This window comes from Poromitra crassiceps, assembly GCF_964638095.1.
Source record: "Poromitra crassiceps genome assembly, chromosome: 13".
NCBI classification, from domain to species: domain Eukaryota; kingdom Metazoa; phylum Chordata; class Actinopteri; order Beryciformes; family Melamphaidae; genus Poromitra; species Poromitra crassiceps.
Genome location: NC_139644.1, coordinates 13,356,493 through 13,383,686, shown reverse-complemented (window position 1 = coordinate 13,383,686; position 27,194 = coordinate 13,356,493). Strand labels below are relative to the sequence as shown.

Genomic DNA, 27,194 nt, shown 5'->3' with positions numbered 1-27,194 from the left:
GCTGCTATGTGTTGCTTTGATCCGTCTACGAGGAATGATCTCAGTTCTCCTGTTGCTGTACAGAGATTACCCTCAGGGTGGCAGTACAGAGCAATCTGATCCCTCAGAGTAGCACATGTGTTGACATTTTGCACTATGCAGTTAATCATTGTCATCTACATTAGGGTGACCATACGTCCTCTTTTGCCCGGACATGTCCTCTTTTCACGTCCTGTCCAGGGTGTCCGGGGGGGGTTTATTAATTATTGAAAATGTCCGGGTTTTCACAGGACCATTAGGCATAACGATGCCTGGCGCTTTAAATTGTACTCTGTTGTGTGTGACGTAATCCCTGAGAGGCTGCCTCCCTTGTGGGCGGCTCTTGTGTCACTCACTCACAAACACAGAGAGCTGACATCGGAGCAGCAGCACTGGCTCCGAGCCTCCTACTACAAAATGCCGAAGCGTAAGTGTGAATTAAGATTCCCCACTTACCGTCCTGGTCGGGACAAATGGGAGGCGGAGTGCACTGTGTGCAAAGCTATGTGTCCCTTTCAAATAAAGGTGCGGGGGATCTGAAAGCTCACATGGACACAGACAAACATAAGAAAGCTGTGCGGGGGGAGAGTTCGTCTACAAAATTAACGGACCCGGGAAAACGGAGGATTTGCATTTCATACTGTGAAACACCACAACAGCTACAGGTCCATGGATTGCACTATAGTGCCTTGAAGTAATATTGATAGTATTAGCCTATATTAATATTGAAGTAGCCTAATTTTTAGTTTGTTACGGTTTTATTATTTACATTATTACATTGACAATATTGTAAGAGATATTTTGTTAAAATATTTTCTAATACAGAGGTATTATTTATAACATTATTTCATATTTTTATATTTATTTTTCCAGTAAGACTTGAAAAGAGTATTTTTTTGTATTATAGGCTATATAATAAAGTATCTCGAGGCGGAGCCGAGTGTCCTCTTTTTGGAAATCAAAATATGGTCACCCTAATCTACATTCTCCCTTTGGTTATAATTTAGGCTAAGGTTTCCCACTTAAAATGGAGCCTACTGTTCGACATTGCTGTTTGAAGATAGCCATAGTGAGATATGGTTGTAGTCGGGATTCCTCACAAGTCCTTGAAATCCTTGAAAGTTTCTGAATTTGAGGGGGGGTGTCAAGGCTTTGAAAATAAACATGGGGCATTGAAATGTATATATTGTATTATATTTTGTGCAAGAATACAATTTGAAGTTCTTTGGAACTTCAATTTACATTTTTTGTTTTTTTACTTAAAGGGGGACTCACCCCCCCAGATTTCTTACAAAACAGTATTCTACTTGATTTGAAAACTCTGCAGGCAAGATTTTTTTTTCCAAAATTTAGTTGGATTATTCAACTTTTCAGTGACAGTTTTCAGATAAAAGTCTGATTTAGATGTTCTAATCAACCGTCAATCTTTGTCTCAGTGAAGTTGATATGGTCTCTGTAAACCAAGGATTATCTCTTCCCCTAATCCTGTATTTGGTGGAGGACATGTGTGCTGCGGTCTCATGGTCTACTCACCACACCTGTGTGAGGTACTTTAGCCTTGATGTGGCCAGCATGACCTTCGCGCACACTGTCTTGTGGGCCACCAGGCGTTAGTGCCTTACGGTCACTCGTTGCATGCTGGTCCGGGTTGCTATGGACCCATGTTGCCATCCGTAGGTCTCAGGGTCGCACTGGGTTCTCCCTTAGCAGCAAGGATGGTTGTACATCAGCATTATGTGAGAATCTGAAGTAAAATGTTAGGGTTGTCCTACAACCCAGGTTTTACAAGTGAGAATGACGATTCTCACAATTTCAGCTTTGCTGCCCTTGCTTCGCTTGGAGTGGGCTGAATGCGTTAAGCTGGGAATATGCTTGACGTTTGGCCCGGCCGCACGGAAATGAGAGACACGGAATCCTGACGAGAAAACGTGTGGAGCTTTTATACTCTGTGCGGGATTCTGCTCGCGGAAGTGAGCGGGAGTCTTGAAAACTCCACTTTGTCCGCCCAGCCGCGCGCTTGATAATTGATCTTATCAAGCAGCACCCGAGAGGCGGGGACTTGGATAGAGCACTCCTCCAGCGCGAGGAGCGCTGAATCCATGTGCTCCACACAGCCGCTCCCCACGGCCTCAATGAAGAGTTTGATTTATCATCCTTCCTATAATCTGTGCCTATATCTGCTCCCCCCGTTCACATGTTACAGCTTTATATTGCTTTGTAGTGTGTTGTTTAGCCTTTGATGTATCCACATCCCAGTGTATTATTTATTATAGCCTATGTTTCTTTTACAGTCCTATGTGTCATTTCTAATAGCCTATATTGTATGTACAGGCCAAGGCATGATGCCTTATAGCCTATGCTGTATGTACAGCCCAGTGTGCTATTTCTATGTCTGGATGTTCTCTCTCTCTCTACTTTATACACTTCTGTTTTTGACGTACCTCACACGTCACAGTATCACTTCCGTATGCCACTTCAGCTCACCTTGTGCCACATATTGTTCTTATACAGGTGCGGCAACCAACTTTTCTGCCCTACAGCCTGACGAAGACCAGAGGTTGAAACGCATTGCGTCTCTTGTGCCCTTGTCCTTCTCTGAAGATGTATTTTGTATTAACTGATTAAGTATACCTGTACATTACTTCTTTATTAAATCCTTCTATAAGCATCAAGAAGCCCCCTCTTTCTTCTATTTACTGTTTACATTGGCCTGCTGAGCTACCTTGTCAAGATTCAAGATTTTTATTGTCACTCCGTAGTACAAGTATCACGTGTGAAATTCTTGTGCTGTAGACTACGTTTACAACATAGTGCAAAATAACAGGGCATATGGGTGCAGGAAAACAAGAGAAACAACAAGCAATAAGGCAGTAAAGTGATAAGACAAGTCAAAGACAGTGACATATTCACTGCACATAGGTGCAAATGGCATGGACATACTTTAAACATACTTAAACATAATTAACATTCTGTTTGCACAGGTGCAAATAGCATATACCTAATTAAACATACAATTAAACATTAGACATACATAATGGTAGCAGCTACAGTACGGTACAGTACGGCTACTACACTATTTGTGTATGTTAAGGAGTCTCGTGGCCTGCGGGAAGAAACTGTCCCTCAGGCGATTTGTGCGTGCTTTTGGGACCCTGTATCTCCTCCCTGAGGGTAACAGGGAGAACAGGCTGTTGTGAGGGTGGTTTGTGTCCTCGATGATCTTCAGGGTACAGTTCCTGCAGTTCTGGGAGCCCACATCCTGCTACGGGCCGGGCCGCGCGCCTCACTCTTCCCAGCGCCACTTTTTGATTTTTCCTACAGTCTCTTAATGTTCACTTTTGGGAGGCTATTTGTTTGTGTTCGCAAAAAAGGCCTACACCACTAGTCTGAATAGTAAAATATCCATTTCCTCTTCATTGAAGGCTCGCAGGAGAAGCTGAGCCAGATGACTAACCTGCCTTCCCATTGAAAACCACCATTGCTTTTCTCCCCCCTAGAGAATCTGAGATTGTGTTTGATTCCGCCAGGATCTTCATTCCCAAGAAGCACCGGGAGCGTTTTGACGAGGTGGTCTCCCAGAGCCTGATGAGCCGGATCAAGGGGCGGAGCTTCAGTGACCCGAGCCGTAACCGCCTTCGCCGCAGCCGGAGCGAGGATCACCCCGAACGTCTGCTGGTCTCCACCCGCGCCAGCTCAGTACCCCGCTCCCACGCAGACGAAGGCGGGGCCCCCACCCGTGGCGTGCGCAAGACCACCTCACTCATAGCCGGGCACTCCAGTGCTACCACAACCAATTGCAGGTCAGTGTTGAGTGTCGGTATTCTGTCTGTAACGGGTGGCAACACTTTTAATTGGTTAAAGGACCACTTTGCCGATTTTCAACCAGCTTATGCATACCTGTCAACACTCCCGATTTACGCGGGAGTCTCCCAATTTTTTAACCTTTCTCCTGCTCTCCCGCTTGGTAATTCCTCCTGCGTCGTGTCGCGGTACCTGGCAACCCAACCCAGGGGCAGTGACGACGAGTGACGCACAGTGCGTGACTTGTCACTGCCCTCGCTACTGCGGTCACTCGCTCAAGCTCTCGAAAATAGATGTCCCAAGAAGAAGAGATACGCTACCAAATTTCAGTCCACTTGGTGCGAGACCTTCCCGTTTCTAACCGCTAGCCACATTAGCAAATACATGTACCATGCATTAACTTTTGCAAGTTATGTCGGGCTGACTTGGGGAAAATGACGTTAGTAAACATGCTAAATGTGCCAAGCACAAACAAGCCGTGGAAGCACAGAGGCGAACTAATAACATAATTCCATATATGTGAGACACTCGGTCTCACAATGTTTGCACTTGATATTTTTTGTGACGTAAATTTTAGATGCTTTTGATCTTTTGATCACATATTTTGTACATGTTGTATCTTTATTTTATCATTATTTATTTTAATGTGAGTTATGAATTTAACTTCCCTCCATCTTGCCTGGACCGAGAGCTCCCCGTTCACTTCTTCCTGGTCTCAAGTCAAGTCAAGTTTATTTGTATAGCCCTAATTCACAAGCCTGTCTCAGAGGGCTTCACAGAAAATATGTCTAGCTAAATCTAGCTCACACAACAGGAGGAGGAGGGGAAGGGGGAAAGAGGAGAGAGCAGGGAAGAGGAGGGGTGGAGCAAGGGAGGGAGAGCGGGGAGATGTGGGGGGGGGGGGAGCAGAGAAAGGGAGGAGGTGGGGAGGGAATGGGACATGTGGGGGAGGAGAGAGCAGGGAAGGGGAGGTGGGGAAGGAGCAGGGGAGGGGGGAAAGACAAAGAGAATGGGTGACATGCTTTAGAATAGTGGGGGAGGAGAGATCAGGAAGGTGGGGAGGGAGCAGGGGAGGGAGAGCAGTGGGAATATGAGAGAGGAGAGAGCAGGAAAAGGGAGGAGGTGGGGAGGGAATGGGGAATGTGGGGGAGGATATACTGAACAGATAGGATATACTGTGGGGGAGAAGAGAACAGGGAAAGCAGGATATGCCATGCTTTAGGATAGAATGAGTGCCATGCTTTAGAATAGAATGGGTGCCATGCTTTAGAATAGAGGGGGGGGAGATCAGGAAAGGGAAGAGGTGGGGAGGGAGAGCAGGGGGAATGTGAGAGGAGAGAGCAGAAAAAGGGAAGAGGTGGGGAGGGAATGGGAAAGGTAGGGGAGGATATACTGAACAGATAGGATATACTGTGGGGGAGGAGAGAACAGGGAAAGGAGGAGATGCCATGCTTTAGAATATAATTGGTGCCATGCTTTAGAATAGAATGGGTGCCATGCTTTAAAATAGTCGGGGAGGAGAGATCAGGAAAGGTGAATGATGTCATAATTGGATCAGTTGTGGCATGTCACTACTGTCATCACTATCGCTATCGCTACCTGCACTATCATTATTGCTCTCTCTACCTTCATTTGTAGAACTTCCTGATCTAAATGACATATAACGAAGTTAAACATTGTGTATTTGCATATACTGATTTTGTAATGATACAAAGCCATACCTGCCAACATTGGGCTGGTTCGGTGAATGGCTTACCCTCAATGCCCCCCCCCCCCCCCCCCCCCCCCAAAGCTGGTTGAAAATAGGCAAAGTGGCCCTACGTGAGGTTTTGATTGGACAGTATCTGGGTGTTTTGCTTTATATGTTTATATATATATATTTTTTTTTCTGCTCCTGCTTCCTGTGTGTTTTGGCCTATCATCAGCAGGAGTTGTGCATATAAATTACAACTGTAGCTAAATACTGCGCCTCATTTTTAGTCTTCAAAGAAATCCCTTCTCTTTTTTTTTCTTTTTTTTCCATTTGTAATTTTTTATTTTCGAAAAGTTATAAACAAACACTTCAAACACGCCTGAAGTGTGTAAAAATTAAACAATATGCCGCCGCCGCCGCCAACAACAACAACAACAACAACAACAATAAAATGCACAAAAACAAAACGATCGCAAAAACAACAGAGGTGCTACAGAGGTAAGCAGGGGATAACACAAACAACAGAGGTGCTACAGAGGTAAGCAGGGGATAACAAAGTCACACGTGAAGGCCATTCACGTCACGGTTGGTTGGGGGTCCAGTCTAGGAAAAAAATGAATTTTGTTGATCAGTTCGACCACCTTGGAATCACTGGAAACCACTCAGAATGTTCCTTGTTGTATAGCTCCACAAGGTTAGTGGCAGCCTTCTCCCTCACCAAAATGTCTAGAAAAGACCTCAACCACTGATCACTGTCCAAATACATCTGCACATGTCCAGTGCAGTGCAATACGTCTGGCTAGAAAGCCCTTCTCTTTAAATAACTAATTCTCTCCCCTTCAGTCCAATCAATTAGATAACCACCCTCGCAAGAGCACAGCCACCACTTTGCTGTATAAGCACAGTGTTGTGAATTAAGATGTTTAGGAGTTGGGTGAAAAATAAACCCATCATGGCCAAAGCCAAAACCACACAAATTCAACCCATTCATGGCTGCTCTGTTGCTCTTTTCTCCTCCTGCAGTCATAAATAAAGATGACTTTGTTGTTGTTATTGTGTCTTTACAAATCCAAGGCAGTTGTTTGAACTTTAATTTCAATCTTCGCTTTCTGCCTGATAGTAAAAATGTAACCGGACTCAAAATATTCAAAGAGGATAAACAACATAATCACAAGACATCCTCTCACCATGTTTGTTATAAAGTGCCGCGAGGATCTGACATCTTCCAGCTTACCTTGGTAAATAATGAGGATGGGATACGGCTCCCTGGGGATACTCTGTCCATATTTAAGTAGGGTTCTTCATGCAGGCTGTGAATTTAAAGTAGTCTGCTGAATAGGGAAATCTGTAGGCGGTCCACACATTAGACTCCCATTGTTTCTGGATGATCGAAATACAGTGTGCACTGTGCAATTAACTAATTCAGTGGTTCTCAACCTTTTTACAGCAAGCACCACCTCAGAAATTACCACCATATGAAAGTGTGAGAGGGAGGGAGACCCACGTACCACTAGTGGTACCCATACCACAGGTTGAGAACCACTGAACTAATTAATGAACCCACGGACGGTGGTCCAACTCAAGTACACATTATTCCTTAAAGTCGAGCTGAACCCAAAAATGACTTTTCTTGTCTTTTAGTTCAAATGCCTGGGTATGCAGTGCACCTATTTAATAATGTATGCAAAAAAGATCTTTTTCACATCAAAAGTTCATTTTTCAAGATTTCATTGATAACCGTAATCTACAGTTTGCTGACGTCACCTAGTACTATCAAATTTCTACCCCATTTCAACCAATCATATCACAACATGGCAGCTGTCAATCAAATCTTCATTTCAGGATAGTTTTCTCTTCCAAAAGAAAGAGAAAATGGCGCCTAGTGCCTGTCATCTGGCAGAATTCCTATCCCATAAACTAACTACTAACTTGGCCAATTGTATGAAACATGAACAAAAAACAAAAACGGTAATGTCTAAGAATGCAAAGAAATGTAACTGGCTCGCTAAAACGCACATTCCAGGAATATCGTATTTACAGCAGCGATAAAGGCGCACCTCGGAGATTCCAGGCCGACGGGCTGCACTCTCCGCTCGGCAACACGAAGGCAGCTGGCTGCCTGCGGCTCGACTTTAAGCCCAACTGGGTTTGTATGGCAACCAATACACAATTCCATGGAGGTATATTATAAAACATATTGAGCGCAGGAGTTATTAGTTTTTAACTACTTTCACTAATCGCATGAGATCTAAAGTAGAGCTTACCATTTTAGAGTACGTGCTTTTTATAGAACTACTCCTAGTTCGAAGACCCTGTGCTAATCCCTCAATAATCACAAGCCCTGTTTCTCTCCTCACGACAGTGAGAGTGTGCAAGTTAATCACAAGCCCCGTTTCTCTCCTCAGGACAGTGAGAGAGTGCAAGTTAATCACAAGCCCCGTTTCACTCCTCAGGACAGTGAGAGAGTGCAAGTTAATCACAAGCCCCGTTTCACTCCTCAGGACAGTGAGAGTGTGCAAGTTAATCACAAGCCCCGTTTCACTCCTCAGGACAGTGAGAGAGTGCAAGTTAATCACAAGCCCCGTTTCACTCCTCAGGACAGTGAGAGTGTGCAAGTTAATCACAAGCCCCGTTTCACTCCTCAGGACAGTGAGAGAGTGCAAGTTAATCACAAGCCCCGTTTCTCTCCTCAGGACAGTGAGAGTGTGCAAGTTAATTACAAGCCCCGTTTCTCTCCTCAGGACAGTGAGAGTGTGCAAGTTAATTACAAGCCCCGTTTCTCTCCTCAGGACAGTGAGAGTGTGCAAGGGTAACATGAGTTTTGGCTTCACTCTCAGGGGCCACGCACCGGTGTGGATTGACTCTGTCATCCCCGGTGAGTACAAAATGTGTGTGTGCACATACATGTTTGTGTGCATGTGTGTATGTCCAAATGTGTGAATGTGTGTGCTATAATCGTATATGATTATAATTCGGTGTGATTGTGGGACAAGATGGTAGAGAGGTATCTGAATTAGCTGTTAAGTAAGTTAATGTTCTTTCTATATGTAACTATCTATCTATCTATCTATCTATCTACAGTATCTATCTATCTATCCCTATATACTATATCCATCTGTCTGTCTGTCTATCTTCGCTCTGCACATCCTTATGAATCAGGATATGATTAAATATCTCATCAGCATTCAATAAGGATATGGCCAAATCTAAATCGCTCCATCTCACTTCATTTCTCTGTCTGTCTGTCTGTCTGTCTCTCTCTCTCTCTCTCTCTCTCTCTCTCTCTCTCTCTCTCTCTCTCTCTCTCTCTCTCTCTCTCTCTGTCTCTCATTTTTCCACGCCCCTCTTTCTCATCCTGCAGGAAGCCCAGCAGACAAGGCGGGTCTCAAACCAGGGGACCGCATCCTGTTTCTCAATGGACTGGACATGAGGTTGAGCTCAATACTTCTCAGCCTTATTCATCTTACAAACTCAGGCACAAAACCTATTACATTGTATAAAGTCATGTAGAGCCAAACTCATTTGGTAGAATAGTGAAGTGTTAAAAAGTGTCTTGTTTTTACCAGTGCCCTTGTTTTGTTGTTTGGAGAGCTCACACAGTCCGGTGTTTCCCCTACCATTCTACAGGCCTGGTGGGCCCACCAGGCCAACGGCGCCCCCGCCAGGCCAGATTTTTTTTTGCAAAATAATAATAATTATAATTATATATATATATATATATATATATATATATATATATATATATATATATATATATATATATATATATATATATATATATATATTTCCTTCCCCCCTGCTCTCCCCAAAATTTCAATAAACCTTTATGGTATATTATTACAATACAACAATACTGGTGTTGACAGTAATAGAAGATGCCAAATCATTCAAAACATTTTGCTTTTAGGAGCATTGTGCCAGCGTCCGACGCTGTTCCAAAACAGGCAACTGTTCGTTGCTTGGGAAACACACATCCCATAATACAACTGTTCGCATCGCATCCCATAATAGTATGATGATACTTGGGATGCCATTGCGAACATAGATGCGAACAGGTTAGCTAGAAGTTTAACGTCACCAGCGAGGGCCCCCACCGTTGTGGTTGGGGTACGTTTCGAAATCCCTCCAGGCCTGACAATTTTTCTAGGGAAACACTGCAGTTGTTTGAGGAGGATCTTGTTTCAGATGGCCTGGATAGAAAAACACAACAATTTCCTCAAAATAGCTTGAGTTAAAAGACAAGGAATGATAGGCAAGCACCCTAGAGAATGTAAAAATGTCTTCTGCAGAGCACAGAAAACATATTGTAAGAAATATTTATGCAAACTATCAAGCAATGACTTCTTTCCACAAAACAACTAGGGCTGGCTGGGTATTGGCAAGGACCTCACGATACGAGATGTATCACAATACATGGGTCACGATATGATTGTATCGCGATACATTGCGACACCATACATATTGCGATATATTGCAATACTCAGATAATATATTGCTTTACTGAAAATTTAAAAATAGAGCTGAAAATACAACTCGCTGTGTACCAGGTAGTGTAATAATATGTATATCACTTTATATTGATAACTTTGTGGACAAATTGAGCCAAAACTACTGAGTGTTGAGTGTGTCACTGAACACACGGCTGTGCAAAAAATGTATATGGCAATATATCACGATACTTTTCTGAAATATTATCGATACAGTGTTGCGGGGAGAAATATCACGATATATTACCGAATCGATTTTATTGCACACCCCTAAAAAAAGCAGTTATTTTCATATGCACCAATACAATGTGTTTGTATGTGTCTCCACCTACTGTATGCATGTATGTGCATGTACTGTATGTGTCTCCCTTTAGGACCTGCTCCCATGAGAAGGTGGTGTCCATGCTCCAGGGCAGCGGTGCCATGCCCACCCTGGTAGTAGAGGAAGGCCCGCCTACATTCACTCTGGCAGAGCAGGAACTATCAGGGGGCGGCATCCCTGCAGAGGGGCCTCCCCGCTCCCCCGTGCTCAGCTCCCTGCAGTGGGTGGCAGAGATTCTGCCCCCCAGTATCCGGGTGCACGGACGCACCTTCGGACAGCAGCTGGAACACCTGCTGACCATCCAGGAGAGGTACACCATCTGTAAGGCCCTAGAGAACTTCTTCCAGCACAGGTAAGCAAAAGAGGAGAAAAGGAGGAAGGAGGAGAGGGAGGGGGGGGGGGGGCAGGGGTGGCAAGGCAGAGGAGGCTAGGTAGGGAGTTTGACAGACTGACAGACTTTACTTATCTCCAGCATACTCTTTCTTCACTGAGCGGTAAATAAGGGAAAACATGGTAAAATAATTGGCCACTTTTTAAATGTCCCTTTATTGCAAACAGCAATGGCTTTGCCATTCAGGGAAATTAAAAGATTTTCTGTAGCTAACACAGTTTAGGGTCTTGTCCACAGAGAAGATTTTGTTGAGCTGCCAGCGCTTTTCTGCAATTATTTCTTGATGGTAAAGATGTGCTCAGCGGCGAGTGGTTTTTGGCACAGCGCTCTGGGCGCCTCGAGTAGAAAACTGAGAGTGCTGCTCATCAATGTCACTTTTTTCCGACCGACCAATCAAAATCAAGGAAGAGGTGGGAGATATCTCTGCTTTTTGGGGGGGGGGTTCAGCCCGAGTGAGAATTGTGAATTCTCACTATTATCTTGTTGGGTTGATGTTAGCTTGCTATTTACCTTGTTATGCTATCTAGCTAACGTTGGCGACTAACTGTGTGTTTGCTGTGTGTCTATGCGCTTTTGAAGTGCTCTGAGCATTCATATTTTTGTTGATAGCCAATATAGTGCTGAAAAATAAATAAATAAATCCCCTTAGAAGTGTGACACATTTACAAATGTTGGTCAAGTGGCACTACTTATTGCAGGGTAGGGGTATTGCTGTCCTATTGTGTCTTATGGGGAGAAAATGTTACACAAATCCTTTTTTTGTCTCTCATGAATTCAGGCAAATAAATTACTCTTCCTAACTCTATGATCACACGATTAATTTTGTGTCTGGTTGCCTAGTAGGTACAATGGATGGCTCATCTTGACTCACATGCTCAACTTGCCCCGTTCTCCCCTAATTCCCATGACCTCCAATGAGATAGCCCGGTGACACCTGTCGCCCTGTCTCTGTTTCCATGGCAACAGGAATGTTGACACTCTGATAGTGGATGTGTTCCCGGTGCTGGACACTCCAGCCAAACAGGTGATCTGGCAGTTTGTTTACCAGCTGCTGACGTACGAAGAGCAGGAACACTGCCAGAGCAAGATCTCACGCTTCCTTGGATACAAAGCATCTCAAGGTGTGTACAGTATGAAAAGTGAGATACATGTACTGTGTTTCAACAGTTAGTTCAGTATGAGTGTGTGTGTGTGTGTGTGTGTGTGTGTGTGTGTGTGTGTGTGTGTGTGTGTGTGTGTGTGTGTGTGTGCGCATGTCTGTGTGTGTTGCAGGGGCATGCACATGTGTAGGTTCAGTATGAGTGTGTGCATGTCTGTGTGTGTTGCAGGGGCATGCACCTGTGTAGGTTTGGGTATTGGCAAGGACCTCTCGAGTGTGTGTGTGTGTGTGCGTGTGCGCGTGCGCGTGCACGTGCGTGCATATACGTACAGACGGCGAATAAAGAGAATTGCATCAGAATGTTTTACGGCAACATGGGGGATATCCCATCTTTGGTTCAGGGGAGTGTGGTCAGGTCGGGTACTGCAGCCCTTCATGTGTGATCTTCTACGTAATCCGATGTGTGTTATGTATTCTCCAGTTCCACCGCCACCGCCTCCCCCCCCTCCGGACCCTGAGATCGTCCCGGAGCCCCATCGCCGTAGCAGCTCCATGAGGGTGACAGGCACCACGTACAGGAGCAGTGTGAGGGGCCGCAGCTCTGATGACCTGGTCATAGGCACACACTTGGGGATGGGTACAGTACCTGACTTCATCATCCTCATCATCATCATCATTTTGCACAGATATCTTTTTTGTTGGCATTACCATTCCATTGTCATTGACTCATTGCCATCAACATCATCGTCATTGTAATGGTAAACACAGTCCCATTTAGTCCCTGTTCAGATTTCTTTTGGGTAGTTTTTAGAATCCAAACCATTAATGTCCACAGGCTTGTGGAATTGTATGATTACGTGCTAAGCACAAATCCATTGACATTTTTCAAATCGGCCAAAGTTAAGTATGAGGCCACAGCACAAGTTTTTCTTAAATCAAATGAATGGAAGAGGTTTTGGTGATTTGTTCTCTCTCCAACTGTCTACCAATTAAGGCATGATAAATATGTGATTGATTTTGTCATGTGTAGCTACATGTCTTGGGGGCTACTACAGAGCTACTATAAATGTGTGGGGCTACTATAGTGTTTAGTTATAAATGGGTTAACAAAAGGGGCTGCGATCAGTATGAAAAGGCTTTTTAAAGCATCTTAATATGTATTGACGTAGTGCTTAAGTATTATATTGAATACTCTTCTATAATGTTTTATGTATTGAGTAAAAGTTGTGTGTTATTATCTAACTTATGCTAATGGGGTGTATCTCTTAGGCATCCGTGCAGAGCCGGTGCCGGAGATGGGGATGAGGCTGGCTCCAGGAGAGAGACAGTCAGGAGATGGTACCTCCCTTCCCGAGACTCCCAACAACCTCGCCAGTGTACGTACCAAGTCATCATGGAAATAATAGATAAATAGTAAACTAGAGATTAATTGCCTTCATAATACACATGTGAAATGAGTACAAGAAGTCTTAACTCTCATCTCTACACCTTTTCCACCGTACAAGCTGTCAGCTGTGTATGCTGAACTGGAGAATATGTACTCAGGCAAGAGGTCCAAGTCTCTGAAGAGTCGCCCTATTCCTCACCAGGACAGTTTGCTGGACATGGAACCTCCCTCGCGCACACCGTCCCCTATAATGCACACAGGTAGCCAAAATTAGCAATTTATACTAAACTCTGAAATGAAATGAAAATTGTGTGAAAGATGAGTTTAGCCATCTCATCATCTGTGTGCATGTGGTTATGGTTAGGTGTGTATATGTCTGCGTGTTTGCAGTGTGCTAGTGTAAAAGAAAGGTGGCATAACAAAATCTAAATTTAAAAAATGCTTTGTGAGTCCATGCTGTATATTAATACAGAGCAGAGCAGAGTTTTGAAACAACCCTTTGCTCTCAAATCTTCTTTCATTCTGGCCCTCATACAGTAGAGCTCTGAAGGAAGATGTGGTGGCGGTTGAAATAGAAAATATCAGTAAAGTTAAGTGTGCGCAGGGTTGCAGGACCTGACCAAGCTTCCATCTTGACTGATGGACACAGAACATTCTAATTCCCTTCATTCACAGACCACTGGAAATCATTAGAAGTATCTCTACCAGGCATAGCACCTAACAAAATGTTCCACAGATTTAATTATTTTCCTTCTTTCTCCCCTTTTCTTTTTCCCCTGATCGATGTCTTAATTGTTACTTGTATCTGTTGCCTGTTGTGATCTTGTTTTCGATGTACTCCTACTGTGTCAGCATCTTTGGGTCATTGAAAAGCGCTTTATAAATAAAATGAATTATTATTATTATATTATTATGTCCTATGTCCTTTCCTTGCCTCAGGTAGCCGTAAGGGCCCCCCACCCCCTACGTCCTGGTCAGAGCCCCTCCCCAGCCCCCCTGCCTCCCAGTTCTACCCCTCAGGGCTGACAAGCCAGACTAGTGGGGAGTCCAACCCCTACATCAGCCTGGACAGCCCCCTTGCCTCGCCTTCAGAGCCCCCTGACTTCTCACCTAGTCCCCCAGCCCACCGCAGCAGCAGCAAGCGGCGGTACACCTTCTCCAAACCGCCCCGTTCGGAAGACACAGATCGCTTTCTGGACGCGCTGAGCGAGCAGCTGGGACAGAGGGTGGCCATTGTTGATGACTTCCTGACCCCTGACAATGACTACGAGGAGGTAGGATGAGATGCTACTGTGACACCTATGAAGAATTTGATCAGGAATATTTGTCTTTGATGAAATAGCTAAGCCTAATCTTGAAGTCATAATGCATTAGCTAATAACATAACTAAAATTTTGTTTGTTTACAGATCACAGATAACCACAATGTTTTGTTCAGTGATCATGTGTTATTGCAAAAATCGGGATTCTTGCCAAGTGCTCATGTACTACGCTGATTATTTTATTGCTACTAAGTCAAATAGCACTATTCTAGCAAACTGATGCCATAGAGCAGTGGTTCTCAAACTTTTTCACGTCAAGGACCCCTAAACTGACACAAATTAGACTATGGACCCCCATTTGATAAGATTTTGTCCCAGGGTCCACCATCTGATAAGGTTTTTTTGCCTTTAGAAAGTGTATGAAACCCTTGTCCAAAATAGGCATACATGTCTTTGTGTTACTTATGGATGAATTATAGTGAAAATAAATTATTCCCCTTTTTGCTGGGGACCCCGTGGAACCCCTTCAAGGACCCCTGGGGGTCCCCGGACCCCAGTTTGAGAACCACTGCCATAGAGCACCTATGGCAATGGAACAATGGAGTTTGAGACAGACCGTTAATGAAGTATAATTGGTGGTAATGTCAGGATGTTGTCCAGATGAGCTTTCCCGATGAGGAGGAGGATGAGGAGGATGAGGAAGAGATGGTGGTGGAAGAGGAAGAAAATGGGGGATTTGTGGCGCCAGAGCTCAGCAGCCCGAGTGACGTCCAAAGCAGCAGCGGAGAAGAGAACGCCTCCTCGCTCACCTACTCCTCCTCCTCTGATCACATCCCCCCACCCCCCATGACCCCTCCTCCACCCCCACCCGTGCAGTTCCATGACGCGGCACCTCCCCCTCCTCCACCCGCACAGCAGCAGCAGCCGCTGCAGCAGCTTAGCTACACCCCCGAACACTCGCCCAGACCGCATGTCCCCATCCGCCGGAAGTCTGGCCCCCCTCCTCCGCCTCCTCCCCGCAGCAGTGCATCGAACAAGCGGCAGTCGCTTCATAAAGTGCTGCCCACCAGAGAGGACCTATCCCAGTCTACCATCCAAGAGCTAAAGGCCTTCCAAGAACAACAAGCCTACCAAGAAAGACAAGACTACGAGGAGCAACAAGCATATAAAGAGAGGCAGGCATATGAGGAGCGGAAAGCCTACGAAGAACAACAGATGTACCAAGAGCAGCTGCAGGAACAGCAAGCCTACCAGGAGCAAGTGTACAAAGAGAGGCAGGCCTACGAGGAGCAGAAGGCCTATCAAGAGCAACAAATCTACCAAGAGCAACAAGCTTACCAGGAACGGCAAGCCTATGAACAGCAGAAAGCATACCAGGAGCAACAAGCTTATGAGGGACGTCAAGCCTACCAGCAGCAACAAGCGTATCAAGAGCAACAGATGCAACAGATCTACCAGACCCACCAGTCGATGCCTGCCCAGCCCACGCAGCAGAAAGCCCACTCGCCACTCCCTCTCCAGTCTCTGCCCCCACTCCCTTCTCCAGACTCCACCCATCACCATCCAGACTCCACCCATCTCTATAAGATTCGCCAACAACAACAGGCGCAACAGAGTCACCGTCGTCGTCAGTCTCGGTCAGCCCCATCTCCACACCAGCCCTCACCCCAACAGACTGCCCACCCCAGCCAACAGGACCACTATGCTGAGGGCATCTACCAAAGCCACCAGGGTCTAAAGCCCCAGGCCCACCACGCTTCAGCTGAGATGCTCAACCAGATGCACGAAGCACAAGCCCACCATGCCTCAGCTGAGATGCTCCATCAGATGCACCAAGCCCACCACGCTTCAGCTGAGATGCTCAACCAGATTCACAAAACCCAGACCCATCATTCTTCTGCAGAGCTTCTGCAGCAAGCCCACCAAATGCACCAAATGATACACCATTCCTCAAACGAGCTACTCCATCAAGCTCACCAGATGCATCACCACCATTCTTCAACGGAGCTGCTTCATCAAGCCCATCAGATGCACCAAGCTAAGCCCCACCACTCCTCCGCAGAGCTTCTGAATCAAGCCCTGCAAGAGGGCCCTCCGGCCTCCCTCCCACCTCAGTTCAACAGGGAAAGCCACTCATCCCATCAGAGCCGGAGAAGTGTCAAAGGTCATCATCAGGCTCAAGGGTCACCTCAAGGGAGACACCAGGAGCAGCAGCTCCACCAAGCCCACCACCCCCAGCCCACCAAACCCTCTCCCCAGAGACCCCACTCTATGCAGCAGACCCACCACCCCTCCAGCACACCTCAGATCCACCAGATCCACCACATGACCCCACCGCCCCCTCCACAGGACTACCAGCACCAGATCCACCTCATCCACTCACCCCAGCAGCCCCTCAGGCCACAGCCCCTTCTCTCCACCTTTCAGCCCCTGCAGCCTCACCAGCCCACCCTCTCCACTTTCCAGCCTCTGCCCCAGCACCACCAGTCCCAGCACCAGGTGCAACCCTCCAGCCAAGTCACCCGTCCACAGTCCCAGCCCTCACACCACCTGCTGCAGTCCCAACACCAACCCCAGCCCCAGTCCCACCATAAGCAACCCCATGGCCAAAGTCAGCCCCCTTCCCTCCCCCACTCTCTGTCTGACCCCTCAGAACACCTGCGGGAGCCCCCTCCGCCTCCACCCCTGCCCCCACCTTGTTCCCCTCCCCCCTTGCCCAGGCCCCACCTCCCCAGAATGGACTCCAACCACATGAGTGTGAAGAGGTTGCGCTGGGAGCAGGTGGAGAACTCTGAGGGCACTATCTGGGGACAGGTGAGCTGGGCTGGGATTTGAACATGGAGGACTATGGCTAACACATATACGATTTGATATTTTGGCATTCAGAAGTTCAAACTGATAACATTTAAATAATATTGATATGCATGATTGGTTTTGCATTTCTCTGGTAGTTGGGGTCAACTTCTGACTATGACAAACTAAATGATATGGTGAAGTATCTGGATCTGGAGCTGCACTTTGGGACACAGAAGACACCTGGTGAGTACAACACTGGATTATCTTCAATTTATCTAAACCAGTGGTTCTCAAATGGGGGTCCTTGAGGGGGTTACAGTGGGTCCCCAGCCAAAAGGGGGGTAATTTATTTTCGCTATAATTCCATTCATAATTAACACAATGACTATTTTGGTCATGGGTTTTATACACGTTCTGTAATAAAACATGTAAAAGCATATGGGGGACCGTGGGACAAAATCCTATCAAATGGGGGTCCGTGGTCTAATCTTTGTCAGTTTAGGGGTCCTTCATGTGAAAAAAATTTGAGAATCACTGATCTAAACAACAACCCACCATCACCTTAGCTCTTGTATTTTATCGTTTTCCACAGTTTCCCCAGTTTAAGCTTATTCTGCTGTTACTCTACTTAACTCCTTGTAAGTTGTGGAGAAACCTACCCAAAAATGTAAAATACAATGTACACTAAGTGTATGTCACTGTATCTTGCATTTAAGTTTCCTAACATTGTGCTCCCATATGTATCCCAGTGTCTGTTCCAGACGTGGGCCCTCATCCAGAGACCTTCAAAAAGAAAGATGTGATTGAAATTCTGTCCCATAAGAAGGCGTACAATGCCTGTAAGTCAGAAAATTACATTACACTGGACACACATAATTGGGCTTTTGCCATCAGGGCACCTGACCTAGGCTTTGGAATGGCCTGCCTGAGGAGTTTAGCCCAGCTAAAATCAATCTTAAAATTTTAATAACTACTTAGACTAATTGGGTTACCTTGTGGTACCTTCTTTTAGTTACTAGTTTTCATTTTTTACGAGTATATTTGTTTTTGATTGTTAAAGCATTAACCCTTTAATCTCCAGCCATCCTGATAGCCCACCTGAAGCTGTCTCCGGGGGAGCTGCGTCAGGTGCTGATGACCATGGCTACTGATAGACTGGAGCCCACCCACATCAAACAGCTGCTGCTGTACGCCCCCAATGCAGAGGAGGTCAAGCGGTATGAAGAGTACAGGCAGGACCCCAGCAAACTCAGCGAGCCAGACCAGTTTGTATTACAGGTACAGCAGCTACAATAGAGCAGTGGTTCTCACATGGCCCCCGGACCCCCAGGGTCCGGGGGCCCCCAGGGGTCCGTGGCACTTTGCCAGGGGGTCTGCGAAAAGTTTTCAGGAAAATAAAAATAAAAACTTTTTGTGTTTGCAAAAGCTTCATAGTTCAACGAAAATATTGTATGCTTTAAATCTAAAATTGTTCATGGATTACATTCTAATCTAATCAATTTAAAAGTCAAGCACGTTACCGTGGAAACAATTAAGCTTAGGCCAAAATCACAAATCAGAATGAGGGGGTCCCCGGGTATATTTTCTATCTTGTAAGGGGTCCTTGGCTGAAAAACATTTGAGAACCTCTGCACTAGAGGGTGGATTTTCACTCCTGTTACCACTCCCACAAAAAAACGTTCCGTCCGAATCTCCTGTTCCATCCTGTTCACGTGTTTATTCATATTAGAACTGCATATTTCTGTATACAGCTGACCTGCCTATTGTCATTATGATTCCTGTCCCGCCTGCTCCCATTGACTTTTCTTCCTGCCCCGTCCCAGTCGAAATTGACTCCCATTCCACGGGAATCCCACAGGAATCCCGTGACCCACAAGATTCCCGAAAAAATGTCTCCGCTCTCCGCACACTTATTTGTGTCGTCTGACATTTGTGTTCTCTCACAGATGTTGTCAGTGCCAGAGTATAAGACCCGTCTGCAGAGCCTCCACTTCAAGTGTTCTCTACCGGAGAAGGCCGAGGAGTTGAGGGGAGGCTACGACTGTATCTACAAGGCCTCTGTGGAACTGAAGACCAGCAAGAAGCTGGCTAAGATACTAGAGGTAGCCTATTAAACAATACATTCAATTAAAATTACATTACATTGCATTACATTAAAATAAAATAAAACTAAAAAATGTAAACACTTCACTTCACAGTTTATTAAAACATGACTGGGATTTTCAGTTGACCAAAAAAACGACTTTTAAAACTCTGATTCTGATCAGACAAATTGGACAACAACCCACCTCTGACCTGCATCAAAGGAGATCAGATAGATGGAAGTAGACTTCACATGTCCACTAATATCCTTGAACCTCCCTTTGTTATTTGATGAAAAATCAAATTGGACTGTCCCACAGTTGAGAATTTAACAAAATTTAGTCAAACAAGTTACATTACTTACTTGTACATTTACTTTACAAGAAGTGCATTTACTTAACTTGATTTCAGAGTTTCAGGTTTGCTTCCTGTCTTTCATTAGTTTGTTTTGGCGATGGGGAACTATTTGAATAATGGCCAGCCTAAAAGCAACAAAACTACAGGCTTCAAGATCAACTTCCTCACTGAGGTATATTATGATACATTACCAACAATGTGTATAAAAAAAAGTGTTATCCCACGTTATGCGTGCAGTAAATAACTGCATTGTGTCCTGTGCAGCTGAGCACTACTAAAACAGTGGATGGGAAGTCCACATTTCTACATATTCTGGTCAAGTCATTATGGCAACACTTTCCTGATGTGCTGGATTTTTCCAAAGACCTAACCATGGTTCCTCTTGCAGCCAAAGGTAGGTAGATATTTTAGATATTTATTATTATTATTATTTCTATCCATTGTCTCTGTACCATATTGGTTCTATTGCTTTGTCTCTTGATCTCAAAATATACTTAAATCATTATAGCTTTTTATGATATTATGATAGATTTATGTGTAAACTGTCATGTTCATCAAAATACTTACTGTCTCTCCCCTGTCTTTCTGTTTATCTGCCTCACACATGTACACATGCACAAATACATTACACCTCACTGTCTTCAGTGAACCAGAGGACTATCACGTCAGATCTGAATGACCTCCACACGACCATACAGGAGATAAGGTCAGCCTGTCAGAAGATGCCTGCTACTGGTGAGGACCGTTTCGCTGCTGTCATGAGCGTATCCTTCACAAGAACTTTGTCAAAGAGAGATACAGAGCACTGAGAAATACCTAGGCTTTTAGAAACAATACAGTTAAAACATATTTCAATACTAGTAAGAAGGTAGTGTACAAATAAACTTTAATGATACAATAAACAAATTAGATTTGGCGTATAACTTCATGATATGATGACGCTCCTCCTGAGACGTGAGGAGGACGTCAGTAATATATAGGATAGAGAATCCCCCCATAGGGGATTCTTCAGGAGTCATGACGTTGGTGGTGGTCAGGGGAGCAGATGGGGCGAAACAACTGCTTCGGCGATGATCAGCAACTGAGGGTGAGGGGTGACAGCACAGATAGGTGAGTTACGGCAGTAAGAGCATGGACCCTGATATAGCCTACTACTCCGGTTAGGTGAATGGCCAGCAGAAAAACGGTGACTTGAGCTGATTGGATATTGGCGAGAGAGGGAGTGTGGGACACTGAAGGACAAGGAGAGAAACATGAATGAAAGGGGCATGCATATCAATGAATGGGTGATATAACCTGGACTGGGCATTGGCTGAGGTAGTCTTCATTATTGAAATTAAGACATCACTTAGTAGATTCGACAACGATACGTCTGTGCCCCTTGACTCCAGTGTGTGTAGAACTTCCTGGAAAATAGCCACCCAGCACTCCAGTCTCTGGAGACTCTCCAACAGAGAGCGACGGAGGAATTCACCAAGTCTGCCTCTTACTTTGGAGAAGACAGCAAAGCCACCAGCACTGAGGCCTTCTTCGGCATCTTCACTGAGTTCATGAGCAAGTTTGAGGTGAGCATTAGGAAAGATCGATTGATCCATTCATCCAGGGTGTGATTTGTAAAGGAATTCAGTCTCAGTATAGTTAACTAAATAGATGTATGGATGGATGTACCTTAACATCCTTTTTATTTACCCTGCAAGGCAGATTTTGGTTCTAGTACGACTAAATAGTTTTCCGTATTAACGAGGTAGGGAAACCCCCCCCCCTACTCGCCTGTGAACTGATTATTTATTACTGGGATGCAAACTAGTCACCTTTAGGTGACATCACCTTTTTGATTCCAAAATAGGGCACCTTAGTGAATAAGCAATGCTATATTCAAAGCAGCTATGATGAACTTTTAACTGGTTATGAAAGAGCATAAATGTAATACTGATGCCTCACATCTTACCTAGAACATCATCAAATGAGACCATGGAGATTGGCGATTTCTACATTACATTTAGTGTGCTGGTCCGTGTGAAACTGGTTGTAGTTTTTGTTCCGGCCGGCGAATAAACCAGTAACATCAACCTTATGGAGTAAACATAACAGCGGGGGAAGCTCGCTGCCTCGCGGCCTGTCGCAGCTCGGCTGACCCGCTGGTCACAGCAGCTACTTGTTCAGGAAATGCAGTCTTCGTTCCGGGAGAACACTACCGCTTTTGTCCACAGGGGCCGCTAAAATCAACACAAAACGAAAGTTCCGCCTAGCTACTTTAAGTAAGTTCCTTGTAGCTGAATTAAGTCATTTTAGTTTGTTTCGCAATTAGAAGTTACATAAATGTGTTACTATTTGTTACTATTAAAGTTTTTTAATAGTTTCAAGTAGTATTTTATTTATTTATTTATTTATTTATTTATTTATTTATTTATTTATTTATTTATTTATTTATTTATTTATTTATTTATTTATAATACATTTACCACAGAGGGCTCTTAGTGAACAGCAGGCTGCAGAAAATCCGAAGAGCCCCAGGAGTCCACGGATGGCCTCTCCACTGGCCTGGTAACACACACACACACACACACACACACACACACACACACACACACACACACACACACACACACACACACACACAGTGCACAGTTGTAAACAAACAAACGAAAAATATGTTTTTATGGTATTAATGTATTTTTTATTAATGTTAAGGGGCTGGAAAAGCTTTGGAATGGGGCAGAAATCAGTGACTTTTGGAACGAGTTTAAACTGTAAAATTCACAGGGATCAAAGTTGGATATATATGCTTTATACCAATGGTGTGATGTATGGTGTGTTGTAATAGAGCTTTGGTTGAAGTCGTAACATCTTAATGGCTAAGGCCAGTAAATAGAAGATAACCTTGTTTGACTAACAAGGTATCTCTACTGTTTGAATGAATGTTACTCAGTAACAGATTATAGTTTAGGTTTTTGTTTTCTAAGCCTGAGTTTAAGTCAGTGAATGTGGTGTGGTATGACAACTGTACAATAAAATCTATCTTATATTACTGAATAAGGCATAGCTTTATGAAATATATTATTATCCTGAAATAGATATTTAATTTGAATAAGCAAAGATACAGTTAGTGGTTTGAAAGAAACCACAGATGACCATTTTCCTAATAGTTTACATGTTCTGTATTTTTGTAATCCACGCTCCACACTGAATGTAATATAAGTTCTTAACTGAAGAACAAAGTGTATTTTCAGTTAATAATCATGGAACAGCTACAATCCTGATGGTACTTTGTAAAGATGAATTGTTTCATGCTGAAATGTGGGTATGCCACCATTTCGATCCCAGACAGGTTTTCTTAATGCTTACAGTAGGCTACCTTGTCAGAGGTAGTTACGTGGAATTTTCTAAATTGTATTACACTTGTATTACGCTTTACCTCCTAATGCTCCTAACTTGTACATATATATGAAGCAATGTCGGTATTTGGCGAGTATTTAAACTTTTTGGCAAACATTGAAAGAGAATTCTACTGTACCAAGGATCCCTTCATTTTAAGCTCAAGTCATTAACACTATTATATGAGACGCACAGTCGGACTGGAGCTTAAAACGGGCACTGTGCAATGTTCTTTTCATTGTGTAATATATGAATGTTAAGCTGTGTTCCACACTTAGATATTATGGTCACACACTGTAACAGAGATATCTTGTGTTTGTACAGAAAGAGAGTGACTATAAAGAAATGTCTAGTTACATCAAAGCACCTTCTTGTACAGAAAGTCTAAACACTTTTAAGGACCTTTAAGGACTTTCGTGTATTTTTTTTTTTTTTTTTTTTATCATTTCATATGGATTTACCAGGATTGGAGGTTATGAGGACAGGAATGTCTTTAAGTTCAACTTGGCAGGTGTATTTGACATCTTCAAATAACTAATAATACAACATACCAGCTTCTCAGATATATCAGTGCATTGGGGAAACGTCAGGCTTATTATTAATTTTAAGTGATCTTTTAAGTGATAAGGTGCTTAGTAAATGCTTTAGTTTTTTTCTGCTCTTTTGATAGTGATTGATTACAGGAGTAAGACCTCTAAATCATTGCTGTCCGTTAAAGGCCTATAAAGAGTTAAGTCTGTATTTTGTAACAATGCTAAATGACAAATATAAAGAGTGGTATGAAATCAACTACCGTCTGAATGAGTGTGTTTTTAAGGAAGAATCTGTCGTGGTCGCTGACATGCTTACATGTACTTACTGTAGAAATGGAATGTGGAAATGATTGCTAGGCAAATAATACAGAGAAAAAAGACAGAATGCTTTGACAACAGTCATATTTATGTAGTTTCCTCTCTTGCTTTAGTCTCGGCTCCCAGACGTTTGGTGAGCGGCGCCAACAGCGCCACCTACAGGGATAGAGACTGAGAACTGAGTCTACTCTTGCTTATACTATAGCTAAGGTAATATTTTTATACCGCCTGGATCCTACTATGTATGTTGTATAATATGCATGTTGTTTTTATTCTATCTCTCTCTTTCTCTCTCTCACATGCACACATGCACACACACACACACACACACACACACACACACACATTTGAAATATTGATTTATGTCCACATAAATACAAGTATGCAAAGGACATAAACAGTAATAGTGCAGTCAAATGCTGGGAGTCAGTCAGTTACATGAGTGCCCAGACGGCAACCATAATAATGCATACACATAAGAAACACACAGGATGATAACATGGCAGGTTGATATATACAGTTATCCTCCTCCATATTGAGCGGCTGCCGATAATAGTAGATATTGAACAGTATCTCGCTAACTGCTTGGCCCTTCTCTTTGGGAGACCAGCCATCTGAAGGCCTCTCACAACCAGCTTATGGACATGACCTAGGCTACCAAATATGAAAACTAGAAGTTTACACCTGTAGCCCAGCTGTGAAATGGGTCTGTTCTAGCTGTTGGTATTTCATCATCTTGGTTAGAAAGGCCTCCTCTAGGCTGTGGTCAAAGGTACAGCCAACCTCTACAACAAACACCTCGCTACGATTTTCATTGACAACAACAACATCAGGAGTGTTAGCTGGAATATTCAAGAACACATCTGAATCGTCACTACACAGAGTGAACATGCTCGGCTTCACAATAGAATGTTTAAAAAGCGATATTGAAGACCCGAAAATAGAAGAGATATCTTTTGGTATCAGATCCACTAATCTGTCATGCCTACATATGTAAAGCCCTTTGTATGCATGGCAACCATTTAGGATGTGAGCCATGGTTTCAGTTATCTGTTCATGACCATGATGTATACAGTGAGGAGCATGACTGTCAGGAAGCCAGATGGAAAGATTGAGCTTGGTTGGTAAAACTTGCAGTCTTGCTTTTAGAGTGAAGATGACAATGCTCTCATCCAGAGCGACACTTTTAAACACTGCATGAGAAACAGAGTGATCTGCTGCAGGGAGACATGCAAGTTTCCCTTGGAGTTTTAACTCAGTCCAGTGTTGACGTTGTCTTTGTTGTAGTGCCCTCATGAGGTGACCTCGGGCATTAGTTAGAGGGAGTTGATGATCTACTCCACAGATATTCACGGTTGCTCTCACAGAGATACTGGGGTCAGATATAACCTCTTCAGAGACATTCACTGCCTCTGAGTTAGGCCCCACCCACTCCAGGGCAACTTCACACCAGCCACATAAGTCATTCAGGTCAGTTTTGCCAGGGGAGCGACTGTCCAGCTTCACGCACACACACACAGCACTCCAGGAAGAGCAATATATCTCTTACATTTTAACCACACCTTGTCGTATTACGTGCGGTGAGAGTGGAGTTTGATCCCCTGGGGAAAACAAGAGCCTTCCAGACCAACAGCAAAACACTTGAGTGGTATTGTGGAAATAAATCAGTGACATACTATAGTGCTTGCTGGGCCATGTGAATCGACTCAACGAGAAAGACACAGTTTGACTGCGTGCTGTTGGGTGAGTGAGTGTATTTATTACTATCCATTACACACACATCTGAGACAGTGTGAAACTGAACCCAGGATTGTAATTTGCTATGTGAATTTGCTGTAGCTGCAAATGTTTGAGTGCCGTCTGTCTTTGTTTCTGATAGCAAGAATTCGCTATGCACAAAGTCTGTATGCCTGGCTTCTAGGGGTGGCACAAAATATGGATACCGGAATATATTGTGGTGTTATATCGTCTTGCGATACGTTATCGACACACTGCCGCCAAATATCGATAAGGGACCTATTATGCTTTTTCACATTTGATGACTTATGTCATATATACCGTTACAATATTGGATGCTCCTGTAGCCAAAGTTTCAAATTATAATGTAAGCGTATGTGAAAGTTATCCCCATTAGCAAAAATTGCAGGGTTTTGAGTGCTCTGAGCGAGAGGTTATGAATGGGAACACGGGGTCTAGGTGAGGTCAGATACACCCTAATTGCCTGATTGGTCATTACTCCGACCCCCTGCACTCATCAAACCAAAACCAACCAATAGGATCCTATGGAGCCATGTTGAATTTTTGTGTTGGCTTAATTTTCATGTAAGTAAAGGGTCTGGGGCTTTTTATGTGAACTAATCATACGATTGGTATGTGTTGTGTTTGTAGAATATGATACAATCTGTCTCTCCTGGCTATATCCCCTTTGATGATGGTGCCAGGAATGTAACTGTTTACATGGCAGACTCCAGTCTAGATGCTGTATAAAAGCTACTGCACTTTAAAAGTCAGCACATCTACGGGTGTTGAATGTGATACTAGACTTGAAGATTTTATCACATCAATCACCTGCAACTACACATCCACTTATTGTGAAAATGTAAGTGAACTAACTCAGCACCTGTTACTCTTGTCCAATCTAGTGCTGTTTCTAATGAATGCTCTGGATGTTCATCTCATATACTCTGTGCCACAACTTGTACTGTACAGTGCCTCTGTACCAGTGCTATGGTATGGCTGATCGGCCATTGGTCCAACACAGGTGCATCACAAACCCACAGTGAAGTGTAGAAACCAGCTCAGTGGCCTTGTGGTCTGAGTGTCCGCCCTGAGACTGTGAGGTCGTGAGTTCGATCCCCGACCGAGTCGTACCAAAGACTATAAAAATGGGACCCATTTGCCTCCCTGCTTGGCACTCAGCATCAAAGGGTTGGAATTGGGGGGTTAAATCACCATGTGATTCCCAAGCGCGGCGCACGCTGCCGCTCACCGCTCCCCCAGGGGATGGGTCAAATGCGGAGAACAAATTTCACACATTGTGTGACAATCAGTGGGACTTTACCTTTACTAATTTATCTGTTGTGATGTCAGCTGTCTGTGCGTCATTTGCACCATATAAAAGACTAGGCTTGTTTGAGATGAGCAAGTTCTGCGCAGATTCGACCAGCGCCTTGCTTGCCCCCGTTGCATGATGGTTAGAAAAGTTGTCCGACTTGCTCTGCCTGCCCGACTGCGTGAGCCACGCGACTCTCGTGAGAGCGAGGCGCCGCAGTTG

General features: G+C 44.2%; 1 protein-coding gene across 1 annotated transcript in view; it reads left to right on the top strand.

Annotated features, from left to right (window-relative positions):
• grid2ipa (glutamate receptor, ionotropic, delta 2 (Grid2) interacting protein, a) overlaps positions 1-22,242 on the top strand; it is a gene marked incomplete at both ends in the record, with an annotated part of 34,892 nt that extends 12,650 nt beyond the window's left edge. The window contains 19 exons of the mRNA XM_083648488.1: positions 3,546-3,818; positions 8,302-8,387; positions 8,874-8,943; positions 10,374-10,673; positions 11,679-11,833; positions 12,293-12,448; positions 13,081-13,187; positions 13,317-13,458; positions 14,138-14,472; positions 15,108-17,273; positions 17,411-17,498; positions 18,017-18,094; positions 18,337-18,533; positions 19,202-19,357; positions 19,780-19,866; positions 19,959-20,088; positions 20,340-20,458; positions 21,095-21,259; positions 22,162-22,242. Coding sequence (XP_083504614.1) covers positions 3,546-3,818; positions 8,302-8,387; positions 8,874-8,943; positions 10,374-10,673; positions 11,679-11,833; positions 12,293-12,448; positions 13,081-13,187; positions 13,317-13,458; positions 14,138-14,472; positions 15,108-17,273; positions 17,411-17,498; positions 18,017-18,094; positions 18,337-18,533; positions 19,202-19,357; positions 19,780-19,866; positions 19,959-20,088; positions 20,340-20,458; positions 21,095-21,259; positions 22,162-22,242 — 4,891 coding nt within the window. The remainder of the gene's footprint in view (positions 1-3,545; positions 3,819-8,301; positions 8,388-8,873; positions 8,944-10,373; positions 10,674-11,678; positions 11,834-12,292; positions 12,449-13,080; positions 13,188-13,316; positions 13,459-14,137; positions 14,473-15,107; positions 17,274-17,410; positions 17,499-18,016; positions 18,095-18,336; positions 18,534-19,201; positions 19,358-19,779; positions 19,867-19,958; positions 20,089-20,339; positions 20,459-21,094; positions 21,260-22,161) is intronic.
• Positions 22,243-27,194: the final 4,952 nt, after the last annotated feature.